Here is a 19,613-nt window from a genome sequence, read left to right on the forward strand (position 1 = left end):
AGCATCTGAAGTCCTCACTTTCTCCTCAGAGGGATGAGAGTCTTTGGAACTCCCTGCCACAGTGAGCTGTGGGGGCAGAGTCCTTGTGTTAAGGCTGAGAAAGATAGATTCTTGATCAGTAGGGGGATCAAGGGTTATGTGGAAAATACAACATGGACATGAGGATATCGAATCAGCCATGATCCTATTGAATAGTGGAGCAGGCTCAAGCGCTGAACAACCTACTTCTGTTCCTATTTGTATGGCCATATTGTCTAGAGGATATAATAACAAAGAAAGCTAGCAAAGTTAGGGAAAGCAGCAAACTTAAGTAAAAAGATTTGTGCAAAGATGAATGAGCTACCTGAGGAAGTGGTGGAGGCGGGTAGAATTACAACATTTAAAAAGCATCTGGATGGGTATATGAATAGGAAGGGTTTAGAGGGATATGGGCCACATGATGATAAACATGTCAGATTGGGATGTCCAGTTGGCATGGACGATTTGGACCAAAGGGTCTGCTTCCATGCTGTATGACTCTATGAGTGACAGGTCAGATGATTACACCAAATACTGTATAAAAGAACAGCAGTGAACGACTAAAACATTTGCTGGGATAAAGAAATTAGAGTGAGAGGAAACTAGCTAGAAATATAAAGAATGGATAGCAGGTGTTTCCACAAGTATTTAAAAAAGAAACGAGTAAGTAAAATGAGTATTGGTTCTCGGGAGAGTGAGAATAGAGTTAATAGTAGATAATAAGAAAATAGCAGATGAAATAAACTAACATTTTGTTTTTGTTTTCACTGTTAGGTACATTAAAAAATTAATAGCTGTAAACCAGGAAGTGGTAAAGAGAAAGAAACATGAAATTACAATCACAAAGGATGCTGTACTGAGCAAACAGATGGAGCTGCAGATTGTCAAGTCCCTGAGTCTTGTTGAACTTCATCCATATGTCTTGAAAGACGAGGCTAATGAGATAGTAGATGCAGGACTATTGATTCTCCAAAGGTCACTGCATTCTGGAAAGGTTTCATTAAACTGGAAAGTAGCAAATATAACTCCTTCATTCAAGAACAGGAAGAGACAGGAAACTATAAACCAATTACATTGGAGTATGTCATGGAGAAGATATTAGAATCAATCATTAAGGAGGTTGCAGCTGTGCACTTAAACTCCAAGTAATCAGGATGAGTAGCATGGTTTTGTGAAAGAGAAATCAAGTTTAATTAGTTTATTGGTATTGTTTGAATGGATTAAGATATGTGGATAAGGGGGAGCTTGAAGGCATTTGACAAGGCACTATATAATAGGTTATTGCACAAAGCATTGTATGGTGCAGTATAGCTATGGGTAGAAGATTAGCTCACTGGCAGAAAGCAGAATATGCATGAATGGGCTTATTTCTGATTGGCAATCACACTCTGAGTGAAGTCCCAGAGGCATTTTTGTAGGAGCTTCAACTTTTTACGATTCACATCAATGATTTGTGTGAGGCGAGTGAAGGTATTGTAGTGAAATTTGCAAATGACGCAAAGGAAAGAATGTTGCAAAGCATACCTAAAGGGGTTGTAAATAAATATGGATAAATTTAACAAGTGGGTAAAAATCAGATAGATGAACCATAATGTGGGAAAACATGAAATTGTTCACTTTAGCAGGAAGAATGAAGAAGCAGAGTTTTAACAGAAAAATGACTACAGAGGGATTTAGGTGTACAGTATATATGTCAAAAAGGTTAGTATGCATCTGCAGCAAGCTATTAAGAAGACTAATATGGTCCTAACTATTATTACAAAAGGAATTAAATGTAAAAGGAAAGATATGATGTTTCATAGGGACATTAGTGAGAAGACAGCGCAAATACTGGATATAGTTTTGGCTTTCTTATTTAATAAAGGATGCAAATGCATTGGAGGCAGTTCAGACAAGGTTTATGAGCATGATACCTAGAATGCGCATGTTGTTTGGAGGCTGAAAGGCTTTATTGCCAATGGGGTTTAGAATAGTAGTGGATGACTTAATTGAAGTATATAAGATCCTGAATGATCTTTATAAGGTGGAAGGGGAAAGGATGTTTCCCCTTGTTGATGAGTTCAATATATCTCCCACCCAACTATTTCCATTAAGCTATTTCCATTCAACCATGGTTCAATGGACAGTACAGATGGGCATGCTAAAAATAAGGTGTCAAATAGGTGCAGCAAACAGACAGGACTACTTGCATGCCAAACAGCATAAGCAACAAGCAAAAGACAGAACTGAGTGATCCCATAACCAATGGATCAGATCTAAGCTCTGCAGTCCTGCGACATCCAGTTGTGAAAAATTAAACAACTCACTGCAGAGGAGACTCCACAAACATCCCCATCCTCAATGATAGAAGAGCTCAACACATTAGTGCAAACGATAAGGCTTAAATATTCATAGCAATCTTCAGCCAGAAGTTCCAAGTGGATGATCCATCTCAGCCTCCTCTAGTGGTCCCCAGCATCAAAGGTCTTCAATCAATTTAATTCACATCACATGATATCAAGAAATAGTTGGAGGGACTCGATGCTGCAATGGCTATGGACTTTGACAACATTCCAGCAATAATACTGAAGCCAAATGCTCCAGAACGTTCCACTCCCCCAGCCAAGCTGTTCCAATACAGATATAACACTGGCATCTAACTGACAATGTGGAAAATTGTACAGGTGTGTCCTGTATATAAAAAGCAAGACATATCCAACCCAGCCAATTACTGCCCCATCAGTCTACTCTGCATCGTCGCAAAGTGATGGAAGGTGACATCAATAGCACTGTCAAGCAGCATCTGCTTAGCGATACCCGCTCAGTGGCACCCTGTTTGGGTTCCACCAGGGCCACTTAGCTCCTGACCTCATCACAGCCTTGGTTCAAACATGGGCAAAAGAACTGAATTCCAGAGGTGAGGTGAGTGACAGCCCTGAGCATCAAGGCCACTTTTGACCAAATGTGACCTCAAGGAGCCCTAGCAAAACTGAAATCAATGGGATCAGGAGGCCCTCTACTGGTTGGAGTTATCCTGGCACATTGGAAAATTGTCGTTGGAGGTCAGTCATCTCAGTTTTAGGACATCTCTGCAGGAATTCCTCAGGATAGTGTTCTTGGACCCAACTATCTTCAGCTGCTTCATCAATTACCTTCCCTCCCTCATAAGGTCACAAGACAGGATGTTTGCCAATGATTTCACAATGTTCAGCACCATTCACAACTTCTCAGATACTGTCCATGTACAATTGCAACAAAATCCGGGCAAGTAGCAAGTAACATTCATGCCACACAAATGCCAGGCCATGACCATCTCCAATAAGAAACAATCAAACCACCACAACTTGACATTCAATGGTGTTACCATCACTGAATCTTCCACTATCAAAATCTTTGGGGTTACCAATTGATAGAAACTCAACTGGATTGGCCATATAAACACAGTAGTACAAGAGCATGTCAGAGGTTAGGAACACCATGGCGAGTAATTCACTTCCTGACTCCCCAAAGCCTGTCTACCATCAATAAGGCACAAGTTAGGAAAGTGATAAAGTAATCCCCACTTGCCTGAACGGGTGCAGCTCCAACAACACTCAAGAAGCTTGATACCATAATGACAAAGCCGTCGCTTGATTGGCATCACATCCACAAGCATGCACTCCCTCCAAATGCTCAGTGACAGCAGTGTGTATTATCTACAAGATGTACTGCAGAAATTCACAAACGATCCTTAGAAAAGGCATTCCAAACCCATGACCACTTCCATCCAGAAGGGCTAGGGCAGGGCCGGTCCCCATTGTGACTCGGAAATATATTGCTGTGCCTTCATTGTCACTGGTCAAAATCCTGGAGTTCCCTCCCTTATGCCACTGTCTGTCACCCTGCAGCACATAGACTATAGCATTTCAAGAAGTTAGCTCACCAACATCTTTTAAAGGGCAACTAGGCATGGGCAATAAATGCTGATCCAGTCAGTGATGCCCACATCCTATGAATGAAATTAAACAACACATTAACATCTCTGAAGGAGCATATAAATAAGTTCACAGTCTGAAAGTGCTAGCAACAAGAATAAAAATTATGCCTAGGTCATATTGTTGGCTTCTTTCATGTTGTGGTACATAAGTTGAATAGCATAAGAAAATAATATAACTTGTTTTTATAGCTCTGGGGTGAAGTTACAAATTGGGAGCTTATTTTACCTTGCAGTCAATTCTTTTCTTTCTATTGAGTTGAATGGAAAAGGAAAAGAAAAAAATAACAGGTAAAATAGCTGCTCACCATTACTCCTGACGAATTTCAGTCCTATTAATTAATGACAAGGCGGGGCCAGCATATTCATTTTGAACGTAAGGATCCAGTGATTATGTTTGAATGAATGTTTCATTGGCAGCTTTACTTAAGTGAAAGGACTGCTGTATATTTAAATTCTCTTTCATCTAGTCAATTTAGTTTGTTTACTAAAACCATCAGATAGCTGTCAGAGAAATCATGGAGTTATTAAAATACCTTGGGCCAGGCAGTTTCATACTGAAGTATGGCAAGGAGGGTTCTATAAACCTGTACATATTGTAAACTTATGATGCGCCATTACTATTTTTTCTAGCTTAATTCAGTTGAATATTCTTTATTCAGAACATAGTTCGAATGTGGAACTTACTAATCCACTGGAAGTTGTTGAGGTGATTAATGTAGCCATGTCTAAAAAGAGGAATGATATTTTGATTTACATGGAGATGCTAGGACAAATATCCTTAAAATTCCAAAGCTCTCTTGATTCAGGAATTGCCCCTTTAGATTGGAAAATTATGAATGTAACACCTCTGAGAAAATTCAAACTTAAATTGCAACTATTAAATGCACAATTTCAGAAAATTGATGCTGTGGAACTGATAATCAATATATGGGTTCATTCAGGGTGAACTGCATGATACAATTGATTGATGGAACTTGCAGAGAATTAATGCTGAGAGCAAAGTAGTTACTCCATCTTGTACCATTTATATGGTTTGGTGGTCAACATGTTGCCTTGCACCAACAATTTTTTTTTAAAATGTGGATATTAAGAGTTATTTATGGTAGATAACTGCAAAATCCAGTTAACACCTTGAGTTTTACATCATGCGCACCTCATCTCAATTGTAGCATGATTGTCTAGGGTTGGATTAAAAACTAATGAGACAGTTCAAAGCGCACTGGGGAGAATTAAAAAGGGTGGTGTTATTAAATCATAAGTGAAGGATGAGGTATGAATTTCTCCTATAATTAGAAATAGTGGAGTAATTAGAATTCCTCCAATGTGGAAACAGGCCCTTCAGCCCAACAAGTCCATACTGACCCTCCGAAGAGTACCCCACCAGACCCATTACCCTACCCTATTACTCTGCATATCCCCTGACTAATGCACTTAACCTACACACTATGGGCAATTCACCTAACCTGCACATCTTTGGACTGTGGGAGGAAACCAGAGCACTCGGAGGAAATCCACACAGACAGTTGCCAGACACTGGAATTGAACTCGGGTACCTGCCACTGAGAGGCAGCAGTGCTAACCACTGAGCCACCATGCCACAATTAAAGTTGCTAACTCCAGGATACTTCAGCTTTTAAACAGATCAAAGTAAATTTGGTGAATCATTTTGCCCTTACAGCCTCTGTGATTTACCTTTGCTGAATAATTTTGGTGGTCACGATGTGTAACAGGACAGCAAAAACAGGCTGGGGTAATCAGAGAATGATAAACTGGTTTCCATCTGCTGTTTTCTGAGAAATAGCTAATCTTAATTCTTTTCATTCCTGATAACATTTGTCATATTGCAATGACTTAGATGGTCTGTGCTTAGTGAATTTCACCTATGCCTTTGTGTCAAAGACCTCTAGGTAGAGACCAACTTCAGGACCGATTACAGAAATCAGTTGCTGAGATAATCTACTCCAATGGAAGTGATGTATTTCAGTTGAGATGTGAAACCAAAGCCCGGCGCCTCTTTCAAGTGCATGCAAAAGATCCATGGCTGTATCTTGAGGAGCACAGGAGTTATCATTGAAATGAAGTATTGGTCAAGACACCAATCAACATCATAAAAACAGATAATCTAGCCTGATCACATTGCTATGTACAAACATTTATAACATGGATACAATGTTTCCCACATTACAACAGCAACTAGACCTCAAAAATGCTCATTGGACATACTGCGATTTCACACCAGACATGAGATATGTCTTTAATATGATCATGTTATCATCACCATATTATGGCATGAGAGTTAATAACACTCTCAGTCACCATCATGCTGGGTTGTTCGCTTGCAGCATTGTAACTTTGTGCAAGTAAATGGGTCTTGAATGGGCTGTAATTGGACCAAAGCACGATAAATAAACAAACAATGTTTTAATTATATTTGCATTGGCAGACATCCATTATTTAAGAAAGAGGAGGAGACACACACGAGAGGGAAACAGAGATTAACCAATTATGGACTTGTAGATCATTATGGGAAGTAAATAGCAATTAGCAGAACATATGCAGTTTATATGGACTTCTGGAAAGTAGAGACTGATAAACAAACAACTGCATTTTTAGTTACATTGCTGTCTGAGAATAAAATGTCTGTATGCAATAAAGACACATTTGTGTGAGATGATTAAGTGGTAAAGGAAAATTTAGTGACAATGTACATTGTGTGTACTATATTGGAACGTTACTAGTTATGTTCCAAAGGAACTGTGTCCATTAAATAGTCACTGCAACTATTAAGATCTGAATAGAGACCTAAACCAAATATATGACAAAAGAGATGGAGAAAGTCACATGGATGAGAGCTTAATGTTATAAAGAAAAATTCTAAATGGAGTGAATCAGAAGCAGTTGGATTTCACATGCAAAAGGAAGCAGGGTAACCCGAACTCTTCAGAAATGTCATTATTTGAGCTTGCTCAGCAACATACTCACCCACACAGAATGGACTGGAGGAAAAAATAAATCAAACCTAATGACCCCTGAAGCTATGGCATTGGTTGCAAGGGAAAATGACAACAAAATGGTAAGAAACTGAAAGTTTGGGGTCATTCCTAAGCAATGAGTCCACAGTCAACCAGTCTGTACTTGGTCTCAAGTGTAGGGTAAATCCCATTTGAGTCATAAACATAACAGACTAAATCGAAAGTAAACCACTGCTTCACCTGGAAGGACATGTGTGCATGTCTGTGTGTGTGGACAGGAAAAGGGCAATTACATCTTCTGCCATGGGAAGGTACCATTTGGAGGGAAGAAACTGTTAGGAGTAATGGATGAATGGATCCATGTGTTGCACAGGAATGATCCCTGCAAAATGAAGGGAAAGGCTAGATGTAGTTAGATGATGGCATCTTGCTTCAGGTAGTGGAAATGGTGGAGGTTGATCTTTTGAATGCAGAGACTGGTGGGATTGAAAGTGAGGACAACGTGAACGCTATTGTTGTTCAGGTAGGATGGGGAAGTGGTGAAGATAAAAGTGAGTAAAAGAAACAGCTCAGATAATACCCTGTTAATATTGGGTGGAAATCCAATGCTGAAGAAAATAAAAATGTGTCAGAAGCACCTCTGTGGAAGGCAACATCATCAGAACAGATTGCAGGAAGTATTGAGGGGAAATATGTTGTTAAACTAACTATGGCAGTTAGTGGGTTTGTAATGAATACCTGTATTCGAGAACAGCCTATCCCCAGAAATGGAAACAAAGAAATCAAGGAAAGGAAGAGTCAGAGATGCAACCTAGAAGTGAAATGAATAACTTTTCTCATTCCAGATGTGCTGGAAACTCAATGCATTAGAGAAAAGCTCCACATAATCTACAAAGACAAGCGGAACTGGGACCACTGCACGTACTCATCATCATAACTTTGACTTGGACTTCATCAGATGCAAAGCAATGGCAAATGAGAATTGTTCCGACCTCCTTTCAAAAAGGTGCAAATAGAGGGGCTTCAGACCATCATGATGAGGCACGAACACGTAGAAGGATTGCATATCCATGGATAAGGAAGCAGCTAAAGCTAAGAAGCTGTAAATTGTGGAACCAAACAGTACAGGCAGTTCTGATATAACACTTCCATTCTCATGCAATCGCGCAATAGTCACACCATTTAAACTATTGGGGCCAGAATAGAGTTATAGCCAATACAGGTAAGGAAAGTTTGCATTCTCCAAGTCACAGTCTAAATTCTTAAATTGTGTTAAAGCCAATTCTCATTGAAGAAACAAGTCATAGCAGAACTGAATGTATCAGAAAAATCACAAATGTTAAGTGGAGAGACTGGATTCAGGAAGAAAAAAAAAATCAAGATAGCAAGTAATACGTTCAGTGTGGCATGAATGGCTAGAATTAGGAGACTGCCTAAGCAGTTCTGTTTATAAATTTTGAGAAGATAGGGCTGTGCGCAGTTGTGTACAATGAGATAGGAGCTTCAGGAGGGAGATCTCCAGTAACAGTCAGTAACAGTCCTGGAAACAACAGCTTGATGGTCAAAGGTCAAGCTCAAAAAGATCCAAAATAATTTTAAAAACACCCCAACTGTTTTTTTTAAATCTTTATTAACATACAGTAACATTGTGCTTAACAGATTCTATTATCCATTTTTGTTAAAAATGACACCTGGGAGGTTGAACACAATCCAAAATACATCAAGTGAGATTTAAATACAGCAAATTTAACAAACACCCAAATTTAAAACGTGACTCTGAAGATATTTGAACTGCTTTTATTAAAAAAAAAGTGTGAAATTTAAAAGGCATGTCAAATCATTCTACTTCTTACAGCTGTCATGATCAATTTTGTGATATATGTAGAATCAAATGTTCTGAAGTCAGCAGAAACCCATATACATTAAATAATCTTAAGTTTGTAATTATTGCAATCCATCTTGCTAGGTAAATTTGGTCAAAACAAGCTCAAGTATAGTTACTGATGCAATTTAAATCATAACAATATACAGTATAGTCTAATAAATAGATTGTTTTTTATTCTGCATGTCATTATTCACAAGAATTCTCATTCTACTTTCTTTCTACGGGTAGAGAAATCAATATTTTCTGAGCGAACAAATATTGTCAGCCTTTAGTTTCCTTTTAATCATTTCGAAAGATCTTTACATATAACCATCATTTACTCCCAAAAGGCACATTATCTGGAATCAAGTAAATTAATGCAATTTCTTGGTACGGTTCTGTTCACCGAGCTGGGAATTTGTGTTGCAGACGTTTCATCCCCTGTCTTGGTGACATCCTCAGAGCTTGGGAACCTCCTGTGAAGCACTTCTGTTGGCAACCGGAAGTGACAGATTCAAACCACTACAAATGCCGGAGGAAAGATCACAGAAGCGCTTCACAGGAGGCTCCCAAGCACTGAGGATGTCACCGAGACAGGGGACGAAACGTCTGCAACACAAATTCCCAGCTCGGCGAACAGAACCACAACAACAAGCACCCGAGCTACAAATCTTCTCACAAACTTTGAATTTCTTGGTACTTTACTGATAGTGTTAGTTCCAAACAGCTTCATTGTAAATTGCAGCAATTTCATCAGTTAAAAATCCTTCTTTCCAAGGTTTTCTTTACACAATCAGGGCAAAGACATTCAGGAGCTTTCATCACAAAATTGATTGAATTAAATCCACCAGCTCCAAAACACACACCTAGTCATTCAATGGGAATGACATTACTGTCTCACTTAATGCCATTCAGGTCTAATATTGTCATACTAAAAATCTACCTTGTGGAATTTAAAAGACCACTTCTCAAAAAGGAGTAAATACAACTTTGTGAGACCAACTTTACAGATTGGGGGTTCCCTACTATTTCAGCTGAGCTGTTGTGGAAACCAAAGGTGGGGCTGAAAGTCTTTATGATTAATAAACCTTAGTATATTTTCACATTTAGTTGGGAGAATTTCTTATTCATTTGCCTCAATATCACATGCCATAATTGAAATATATACAGATAACCCGGTAGACTTTTTCACCACATTTACAAACATGCCACCTTAAATATCCAGAATATAGAAATCCATTGGCAAAATCTGCAGTTTGAAAAATATACACTTTCCATACAGTAATTCTGTTCACATGGGATGCATTCACAGAACCAAAAGGGGAAACACTAGGTGAGATGCACAATAGATATGGTTATTTTTCATTCACTACAGCACATTACATAGAGAACATCTACTCAAACAGATTCTTACTTATGTAAGTTAGAGTCAAATAATGTAGCAGCACTGAAAGGGACAGAGGGGAAATGGATGAAAAGATTATACAGATTTTTGACTTCAAAAACTTACTCAGTTGTTTCACAAACTATACTAAACAGTAAAAAAAATTACAACTATCCTTCACACTCAATGCACTAACACAATAAATCACAATAGTGCACAAATGTATTCTTCCACCTTGTTCCTCTAGCAAGACAGAATTTGAGGGAAAAAAAGGGTCCTTTGTTTGGTATTTTTGGTAGCAAATTTAATTTTGTTTGCACTAAAGATAAATTGATTATTCACTTAAGACAAAGAAAAGGAAATTAAGAATTTTAAAAATATTCCCATGTGACTGATGAATATAAACCAGTTAAGTATAAAAATAAAAACATGGTTAAATGATTGCAAAAAAAAAACTAACGAATATAAATCCTTAAACATGGGTTATTCACACGTGAGACAGTGATTCACTATCCATTAAACAGTGCTGGTGATATGCAACAGCATTCCTTCTCACACTAACCAGCGTTTTGATCAAGTTTTTCCAATACTCTATTGAGACGAATGTTCATAAGCCTGATTTGACCATCAAGATGTTCTAGTTTTTCCTCAACATGACTAGTATTTCTCCTCCAATAAAAGCCGACTGGACCAGTCATAATGTAGGTCAAAACTACAAAACAAAGTGGGAGCACGGCACCTTCAGGATCACCTTCAGATTTCTGCAGAATGTAGAGGCAAGCAAGGGCAAAAAAGACAATTCGTGCAATCCAGAAGCAGCCACCACATGTTATGCGTAATGTATAAAATATAAGCCCTATAAACATTGACAAAAACCAATAAGCTACAAGCACAGCAACAACTAACAGGAGAACTTGAGTTGGGTGAGTTACAGCTGTTGTTGGATTCAAATACTGGCTCACATTTGATCCTGCAAGAAAGAAAAAGGAGGAGATTTAAAATTTTGTTTGCGATAATAAACTTTAGCTGGTCACTATAGATTCTTTACAGAAATGAAACAATGAACTATTCACCTTTCCAAGCTCTACATTTGCTCCTACACAATGTATTTCAACTGCAAAAGTAGATATACAACAGGGTTGTATGATTGGATAAGATACAAATGTTAGAGATCATCCCAGACAACAATGGGGATGTAGTCTGCTCCACAATGTCATATGGTCTGCAGCACAATTATAATTAAAAGCTGTGTCAGTTCATCAGTTGCACAAGGCTGTTGGAACAATAATTTGATGATTTAAAATTGCTGAGCAGCTGTAAGTTACTGTCAAGTTCAAGATCAACGATTGCTTGTATTTTCTAATGAAACGCAAAAGCTGGGAGTGAAACAGATCTGCAAAACCCACCTTCCCGCTCAGGCAACCCACTATGCAATGCAAGCTCAGTGGCCAAGTCTTTTAGACTCTACTGCCAAAGCTACTCTTGAAGTACTTAAAAATGCCTTATGACTAATGTTCAAAGTTTATAGAAAGTAAGGTATAAAACTATATAGTTCTCCTTAAAATGAAAACAAAATCTCAGGGGATGTGTAGGTCTTCTTCTAGCACTCATTTAGTGGCTACAGAATAGCTTCTCACTCTTATTTGTGACAAGTGAAGCAAGTCGTGAAAAGCATAAAGACCAAGAACTTCCTCGACTTCAATTTTCTCCTTAAAAATCGGTGACATATAAAAATAGTCTTACCATCAATTCCAAAAATATCCAGAAGATCCATCCATATTTTCCAGATGGTTTGCAACAGCACATCCATCCCAAACACAAACTGTTCAGTAATCCTGGAAAAGAACTAAAAGAATATTTCTCATTAAACCATGCATTTTAATCAGTATATAAATTATGGTAGCTACAAGAGCTGGTCAGAGCACTGAAATTCTGCAACAAAAAAACTCTCCTGATTCCTCAAACTCTGTCCATTACATTCAGGGCACAAATCAGGAGTGTGTCCCAATTAACCAGATGGGAGGACAGCCCTAACAACACAAGAAGCCCAACACCATCAAGCACAAATCATGTTGTTTAATTGGCACCACATCTAACAACTTGAACATTCACTCTGACAGTGAAAGCAGCAGCTACAATCCACAAGACACCTGCAGCAACTTATCAAGGCAACTTCTATTGCTAAGAATGGAAATTACAGCAGATACACAGAAGCACCACTACCTGCAAGTTCCCTTTCAAGCTCACACCATCCTAACTTAGATCTATTGCTGTTCCTTCACAGTCACTGGTTCAAAATCCTGGAACTACCTCTCCATACTGTCTTGCTAAAATATTGGGGAGCCTTCACATAGTCTACAGAAGTCCAAGACGACATTCTTACAATGCTGATCATTAACAAATTTCATGAGTTCAACCCAGCAATGAAGAAAACAGAGAAATGAATCCAAACCAGATCAATTGCAGTGGCTCAAGACACATCCAACCAATACTTCCAAGACTAAATAGGGTGGGCAATAAATGATGTTTCAGCCAATGGCGCCCACAACTTCTGAATGATTAGGAAAAATAAAGCATCAACGGAGGCACAAGCCAGTTTCCAATTGGACCATAGTTGATCTTCAACCTAAACCATAATATAGAAGGAAGCTTGAAAAACAGTTAGAAATGAGAGCGCTATCACCGACTAATATCATATCTCATGAGACCTTGTGCTTGGCCTTCAATAGACAGATGTCACAAGTACCTAAGTATAGTAATAAAATTGTTTAAGACACCATATTCTGTACTAGTTAGATCAGTTTAATTATTAAGACTAACTTTGGGGTTCAAACTTTAACAAATCCCACTTTCCTGCTTGATTCCCACATCCTTCAATCTATATAGGTCTTCAATATTCAATAACTGTTGATTCACAGCCTTTTAGAATAGAGAATTCAAAAGGCTCAGATTGAAAAAGACTTTCACACCTTCATTCGAATGTCAATATCTAATAGCCAAATAAAAATCATGAGAGGCTCCGCAGCCTATCATGTATATGCATAAACCACTTGTCCAATACAGTCTCAATTTCCTACACTTGGTTTATTGTCTTGCAAATTATGACACATTGGATGCTGATCTAAATTCCTATAAAATGAGTGGAAGACCAGCATTATCAGGTCCTGATGCTTGGAGCATCGCTGTCATATTTTGCTCCAAGTCTAATTTTTCCATTGTCACACTTCTAAACTGCATTTAAAAGGGCTTCTCAGTCCTCCTCCTGTCATTTCACCTACTCTAATGACATCTCCCAGGGACCAAAGGTTAGACACTCAGAATAACAAACAAACAAACCAACCTTAAAAATGTTAAGTTTTTATTTTTCATTTAATAGATTTTCAAAGTTTAGCAGAAATGAAAATTTAAGCCATGAACGGTGCATTTGTTATGCAGAGCATTAGATTCAGGTTTATATTGTATCTATGCAAATTATTACCACTAGAGGATGCTTTTCACAAAGAAGTAAAACAAGCATCACTATGAAAACAAGGGTAAGCAAACCCGGTGTTAATAATGCAACACAGCACAGATTTATCAAACTGCCAGCATATTTTTATTTTAATCCATGACATTCAAGATCATCAGAATAACTTTTAACAGACTTCCATACTACAAAAGTCAATATCAAAAGTTACATGACACCAGTTTATAGTCCAACAGATTTATTTAAAAATCACAATCTTTCAAAGTGCTGCTCCTTCATCAAGTGTAGTGGAAGGAGTTGCACAGGGACACAAGCTAGTGTTTACGACCTGTTCTTAATGACTGTCTTGGAAAGTATTGGGGAGCCTTCACATAGTCTACAGAAGTGCAAGACGACATTCTTACAATGCTGATCATTAACAAATTTCATGAGTTCAACCCAGCAATGAAGAAAACAGAAATGAATCCATTCAGGAAAACATATAATTTGGATTTTGTTGGGTTCCCAGTACTTGCTGCCTCTGTTCTTTAGATGGCACAAGTCACTGATATGCAAAGTGTCACCTAATACAACCTAGCAGCTCGCTACAGCAATCTGTAAATATTAGACACTGTAGTCTTAATACACCAATGGCCAAGGATGTGCCAGACTACCTTACCCAGAACACTTTTGAACTTCAACACATTGTTAGATCCATCTAGGTAGTGGAGAATACTAATCCTACATGTATCTGGTAGGAAGCAGAGGCAGATTAAAGTCAGGAAATTAATCTCTCATTATAGAATATGCAGCCTTTTCTAGCTTTCAGTCATACAATGTGTATGGTTGGCCTACTTGACTTTGCAGTCAACAGCGACCTACTTTGAGGAAGAGGAAGGTGTGGCACTCTGCAATGGTATACCGCCAAACATTAGGGAAAGATAGCTATGCTCTTGCTAAAGTTGACAACCGCCTAGCACCCATAATGCAAATGTTATTTGCCATTTATCAGCCCAAGTCTAGATATGGTACATGCAAAGGTGAACTGATGTAACAGTCAATAGACCACACTACTATTTATACAGGCACACAGTCAATAATATTCTCACTTTATATGCTGGGTTCTGTTTGCAGCTGTTCTTCAACTACACTCATACTTACTTGAAATCCATCAAGTGTAAAGCCCTTCATAGAAATATGAAAACAGAATTGAAGTTCTTTTAAAAAGGGAGCTCCCCAACTAGGAACTACAGCACAGCCTCGTTCTTTTTAATAATTACAAATACTTCAGCAATATGCAATTAACCAACTCAAATTAAAAGCAGTTCATTTTAATTAAAAAAAAATCTTTCCAGAAGAACAAAGCAGCAAAACACAAAACACTGAAGGAACAGCAGACAAGTAAACACTAAAGGCACAGAAAGATTGATGGTATGCATCAGTATCAACTAGCTCCATCTTCTGTACTCAAAGTATTTTTCCATATATAGAGGCACCGCGATTATCTGGCATTCAATTAACGGAATTTCGGATTACTCGAGCAAAATCACAATGTCCCGATGCTTGGCTACATTATCCAATACTTGAATACCCAACATTCGATTAACCAAACAAAACACTTCCCACCAGAGTCCTTCAGATATTTGACGTTCCTCTGTAATTACTATATTCAACCTGCACATATTGGGGTTGAGGGCATTTCCATCACAAATAGATCTTTAGTTAAAAGATTCACAATTTTAGAGCGAGACATTTGAGGGCAAAGAAAAGTAACTTATAAATTAATACATAACGTTACAAGTAATGTGCAATAAAGGTTCATCAGAAGTGAAATAGAAAAAGGAAGTACAAAATCTAAAATAAAAAATGTACACGTAAAACTTAAAGTAGAAAGCCAGACAGCAAACAGCTCACCCAAGTAGATAAAAACTCCATGTTGGCTCATTAACAAGTTACAGTTACAACTCCCTATCTACCAATAGTATACAGAAATGCCTCAAATCAATAGCTAGAAATTATATCCAGGCATCGTGACTACTAAAGCATTGGCCATCCCGATATTCCTTGCAGCTTTGCAGATTTTCCTCCAAATCTCAAGGAGTGGGAGTATAGCATGTAGTCTAGAGTTGTTCCATCATTCAATAAGATCATGAGGTATCCAAAGAATACCACTTAATTCCTATATTCTTACTTATACATTCAAGGTATTGCATTGGTAATAGTGCTTCTCTCCTCATTTCTTCATTGCATCAGGCCATCTGTTGCCACTCTCTTCACCATCATGCTCTCACTTTATGGCATAATTCGCAAGCTTCCACTTGTACATTGACTATATTCAGCTATATCTCTCCTACCACCAATTTAAGCTCCTTCACTGCTCCTGTGCTATTTTAATGCTCATTTGATATTCATTCTCAAACAAGCTGTGATTCCATTCATTTCTTTCAGCTGGGTTCTGGACAGACCAAACTTGAAGCATTCATAACTGAACAATTCAATTCACTTTTTCAACTGGACAATTGCTCCAGGGAAAAACAAAATCTCAAAGAACATCATTCTTTTAAAATAATCATCCATAGCTTGCCACTTCTGAACCAGACTACCCTGTGCTCTCCTGACCAGATTCATATCTATATATCTCAGTACAAACATTATCCTGCACAATGTTCAAAGTTCCACAAGTGGGGAAGATGAAGGTACTAGCCTTATTATTGCTTGACTTCAGGAATTGAAGGTCTAATGACAATTGTAAAAGTGATTATTATAGAAACCAAATTTCTTTCACTAATGCCCTTTAAGGAGCTATCACCTTTACCGACCTGACCGATATGGGACCCAAGATCACAGCAATGTGGCTGACTCTTAACTGTCCTCTGGGCAATAAATGCTGACCTAGCCATGGACACCAAATGTTTCATGACAAAAAGAGACTTTTCTCATCAGCCCTATTCTCACCAACTTAGAGGGTTACATTAAAAAAATGTGGTCAAAAGTAAAGATAATTCAGCAAAATAAAACTATAAAAAGGTGTATGTGACTGACTCGGGAAATGAAATGAAATGCAAGTGGAAAGAAAATATGCAGATCACTAACAAACACCTTGCCCTGTATGCAATGTTGTCCTATAGCCAGCTGAAGATGATAAAGAGACACACATGTTATACAGCAAAGTCAGTAAGGTGCATCTATGCCACTTGAAATGACAATGTCTTAAGGTCAAGACTATTAAACTAGTTTTCCCTTTGTTTAAAACCTATTACTAATGAAGTAATGCATATACATTTATACAAAATCACAGTGTCCTCACCACTTCAGCATTTAATACAATTAATACAAGTGGTATAAACTAAAATATGAATGCCAGAACATTACTATATGGGTCACATAATTGGGAAGCCAAGGACTAAGGATGGGGAGGAAATTAAATCAACTAAAAATCAGAAATCCACCAACCGGTAGAAATTTCTTATCCTTGCACAAACGGTTATAGCATCAATCACAGACAACTTAAACACCACTGTAAAGAATAGTGATACAATCAGTATTCCACAGATTAAGTGAATCCATGCAATGAACATTTCCAGTAAATTACTTGTTTACAGCAACAGTTTGAAAGTGTGAGACTAACACTGAGGCATGCTGAGAGAACAATCCATCTCACTTCAAATCATAAGTCACCACCTCAAAACAGCAAATATAAAATGGGGTCTCAAGTGCAATTACCTCCAAAACACACAACCTGGGAACTCAGTGCTCCCCAAAATGGGGTAGGGACAATTCCTGGCATAGATTCTACTGCTCCTCGGATGTTGCCTGACCTGCTGTACTTTTCCAGTACCACACTCTCAACTCTGATCTCCAGCATCTGCAATCCTCACTTTCTCACAGGACAATTCTGTCTACAGTAGGTGCAGATCTGGCATAATACTGTAACAAACTGGAATTACCTCTACCTTTGTCCACAATTTTTAAATGTTACCTTTCAAGTTGGAGAGAGTAGGGGTGATGAGCAAATGTTTTGACTCATTCATGGGATATGGGCACCAATGACTAGGTTAGCATTTATTGCCCAGCAGATAGTCAGAAGTAAAACTTTGGAGCTCAGAGATTCAGGGGACAAATATCAAAAGATTGGTAGCTAGTTTGCTACAAAAGAAGCAAAAAGTAGACGGTAAAGAGTATTTAGATGAGCAGAATGTGTGAAGTGAAAGAGAACCTCTCAAAAAGGTCAATCCAGTGGCCACTGTCATTCAGATTATTTTAAGTCAAAATACACTATGTAAAAATGACACTGACAACACAAAGGAGGACTGCAACAAAATACACAAAGTTAATAATCAAGCAGAATAGAGTATACAATGACAAATTAATGTCAAGACAAGAAAGATTTGTATTTTGAAAAGAGAAATAAGGGAATCACATAATACTTTCAAAACAGGTGTGGAAGCACAAATATATCAGGTTAAAAACAAAGTTGCCAGGTTATATCTCAAGGGGCAAAATCAGATTGTAAAGAAGGCATGCTCATATCAAGCACTGGTTAGGCTACACGTGGGAGATCTAGTGTGGAATAGTAGAGGTGGCGCAAAAAAAAGACAAGTATTGAAAGTGCCTTACACCCGTAAGGGAAAAGCAAGGATGAACGGGTTGGATCTTTCTGTACTTAAGAGAAGGTTGACAACCGGAAAACCTGTTCTGAAGAAGGGTTAGGGACTGAAGGGACTGTTTCCGTGCTGTACATCTCTATGACTCGGATGTTAGCTGCTGTTTCGCCACAGATGCTGGCGGAACGGCTGAGTTTTTCGAGAAATTTCTATATATGCTAGGTCTAGATCGCCCACCCTCATCACTCTCTCATACTCACAAACAGGTCTCCCTTCCCTTCTAATTCACACACTTCGTACCTCCCTCCCTCCAGTTACACACACGCTCCTCCCCAATCTCTCTCTCTCTCTCTCTCTGATTCACAGCCTCACGCCTCCATACCTTCTGCACCGCCTGCACATTCTCCTCTCCGAACACCGCCGCCAGATTCCGGGAAACGCCACTCGCCGCCCGCCTGAAAAAGTTATTCTGCTTCTCGTTTCCGGCCTGGCGGCGGGATTTCACCGCGTCCACCGACACGAAGCTGGCGGCGAGCAGCACGGCCGCCATCGCCATCACCATCCGCCCGCAGAGCGCCGCCATCACTGAGCAGATCCAAAACCAACCGTCACCGCGTGCACCCTGCAAACACGTCCGGCCCGGAACCAACCTACTGTGTAACCCGAAAACTCCTCCGGCCACCAACTTATAGTGCCACTGCTCCTCATCATGTAAAATACAAATTAGAAGACTTGTGGAGGTGTCCCTACCTTTGAACCAGGAACTGTAGGTTCCAATTGCACTTTGTTCAGAGGCGTGTAGTACCATCCCTGAACAGACTGGTGAGGAAAATATGTCTAAAATAGCAAGTGGTGGTACAGTGGTAGTGTCACCATGTCTGGACCAGGAGGCCTGGGTTCAAGTGCAACCAGCTCCAGAGGTGTGTAAGAACATCTCTGAACAGGTTGATTAGAAATAAAAGAGAAGTTTAGGAAGTTAAAAAAAATAAAAATTTCATGGAAACAAGTCAGCAGGTCATTCCCCATCTGTGGAGACTAACACAACATTTAAGAGGAAGAGGAGAACGTGAGGACTGCAGATGCTGGAGGTCAGAGTCGAAAAGTATGGCACTGAAAAAAGCACAGCAGGTCAGGCAGCACCTGAGGCGCAGGAGAATCGGCCATTCCTTCATCAGGAATGTCCTGATGAAGGGCTTCTGTCCGAAACATCGATTCTCCTGCTTCTCGGATTCTGCCTGACCTGCTGTACTTTTCCAGCACCACAATTTTCAATTTAAGAGGAAGACCTTTCTTCCTAAATCCGCAAACCAAATACGAGGCAAACTTGAGATAATGATAAGTTGCTTGTGTGATCGCTGTCATTTTCACGAG

At 38.8% G+C, this 19,613-nt stretch overlaps 1 protein-coding gene across 1 annotated transcript; it reads right to left on the reverse strand.

Annotated features, from left to right (window-relative positions):
• Positions 1-8,981: 8,981 nt before the first annotated feature.
• On the reverse strand, positions 8,982-19,041 carry bri3bp (bri3 binding protein). Its single transcript, XM_043715808.2, has 3 exons — positions 18,625-19,041; positions 11,937-12,039; positions 8,982-11,163 (listed from the first exon to the last, which is right to left on the reverse strand). Exons 1-3 carry the CDS (start codon positions 18,823-18,825, stop codon positions 10,751-10,753), a joined length of 717 nt encoding a protein of 238 aa, XP_043571743.1. The 5' UTR covers positions 18,826-19,041; the 3' UTR covers positions 8,982-10,750.
• Between the last annotated feature and the right edge of the window lie 572 nt (positions 19,042-19,613).

This window comes from Chiloscyllium plagiosum, unplaced genomic scaffold, assembly GCF_037043375.1.
Source record: "Chiloscyllium plagiosum isolate Xiang-an unplaced genomic scaffold, Cpla_swu_hap1 HiC_scaffold_24, whole genome shotgun sequence".
Taxonomy (NCBI): Eukaryota; Metazoa; Chordata; class Chondrichthyes; order Orectolobiformes; family Hemiscylliidae; genus Chiloscyllium; species Chiloscyllium plagiosum.

Bases quoted from the DNA above. Each gene is read 5' to 3' on its own strand.
- bri3bp (XM_043715808.2), bottom strand. From the start codon at position 18,825: ATGGCGGCGCTCTGCGGGCGGATGGTGATGGCGATGGCGGCCGTGCTG. The intron at 12,040-18,624 runs GTATGGAGGCGT...ATATTCTTTTAG, and splicing joins ATGTGCAGGCGGTGCAGAAG to TTCTTTTCCAGGATTACTGA. The intron at 11,164-11,936 runs GTAAGACTATTT...TCTTTCTTGCAG, and splicing joins GGATATTTTTGGAATTGATG to GATCAAATGTGAGCCAGTAT.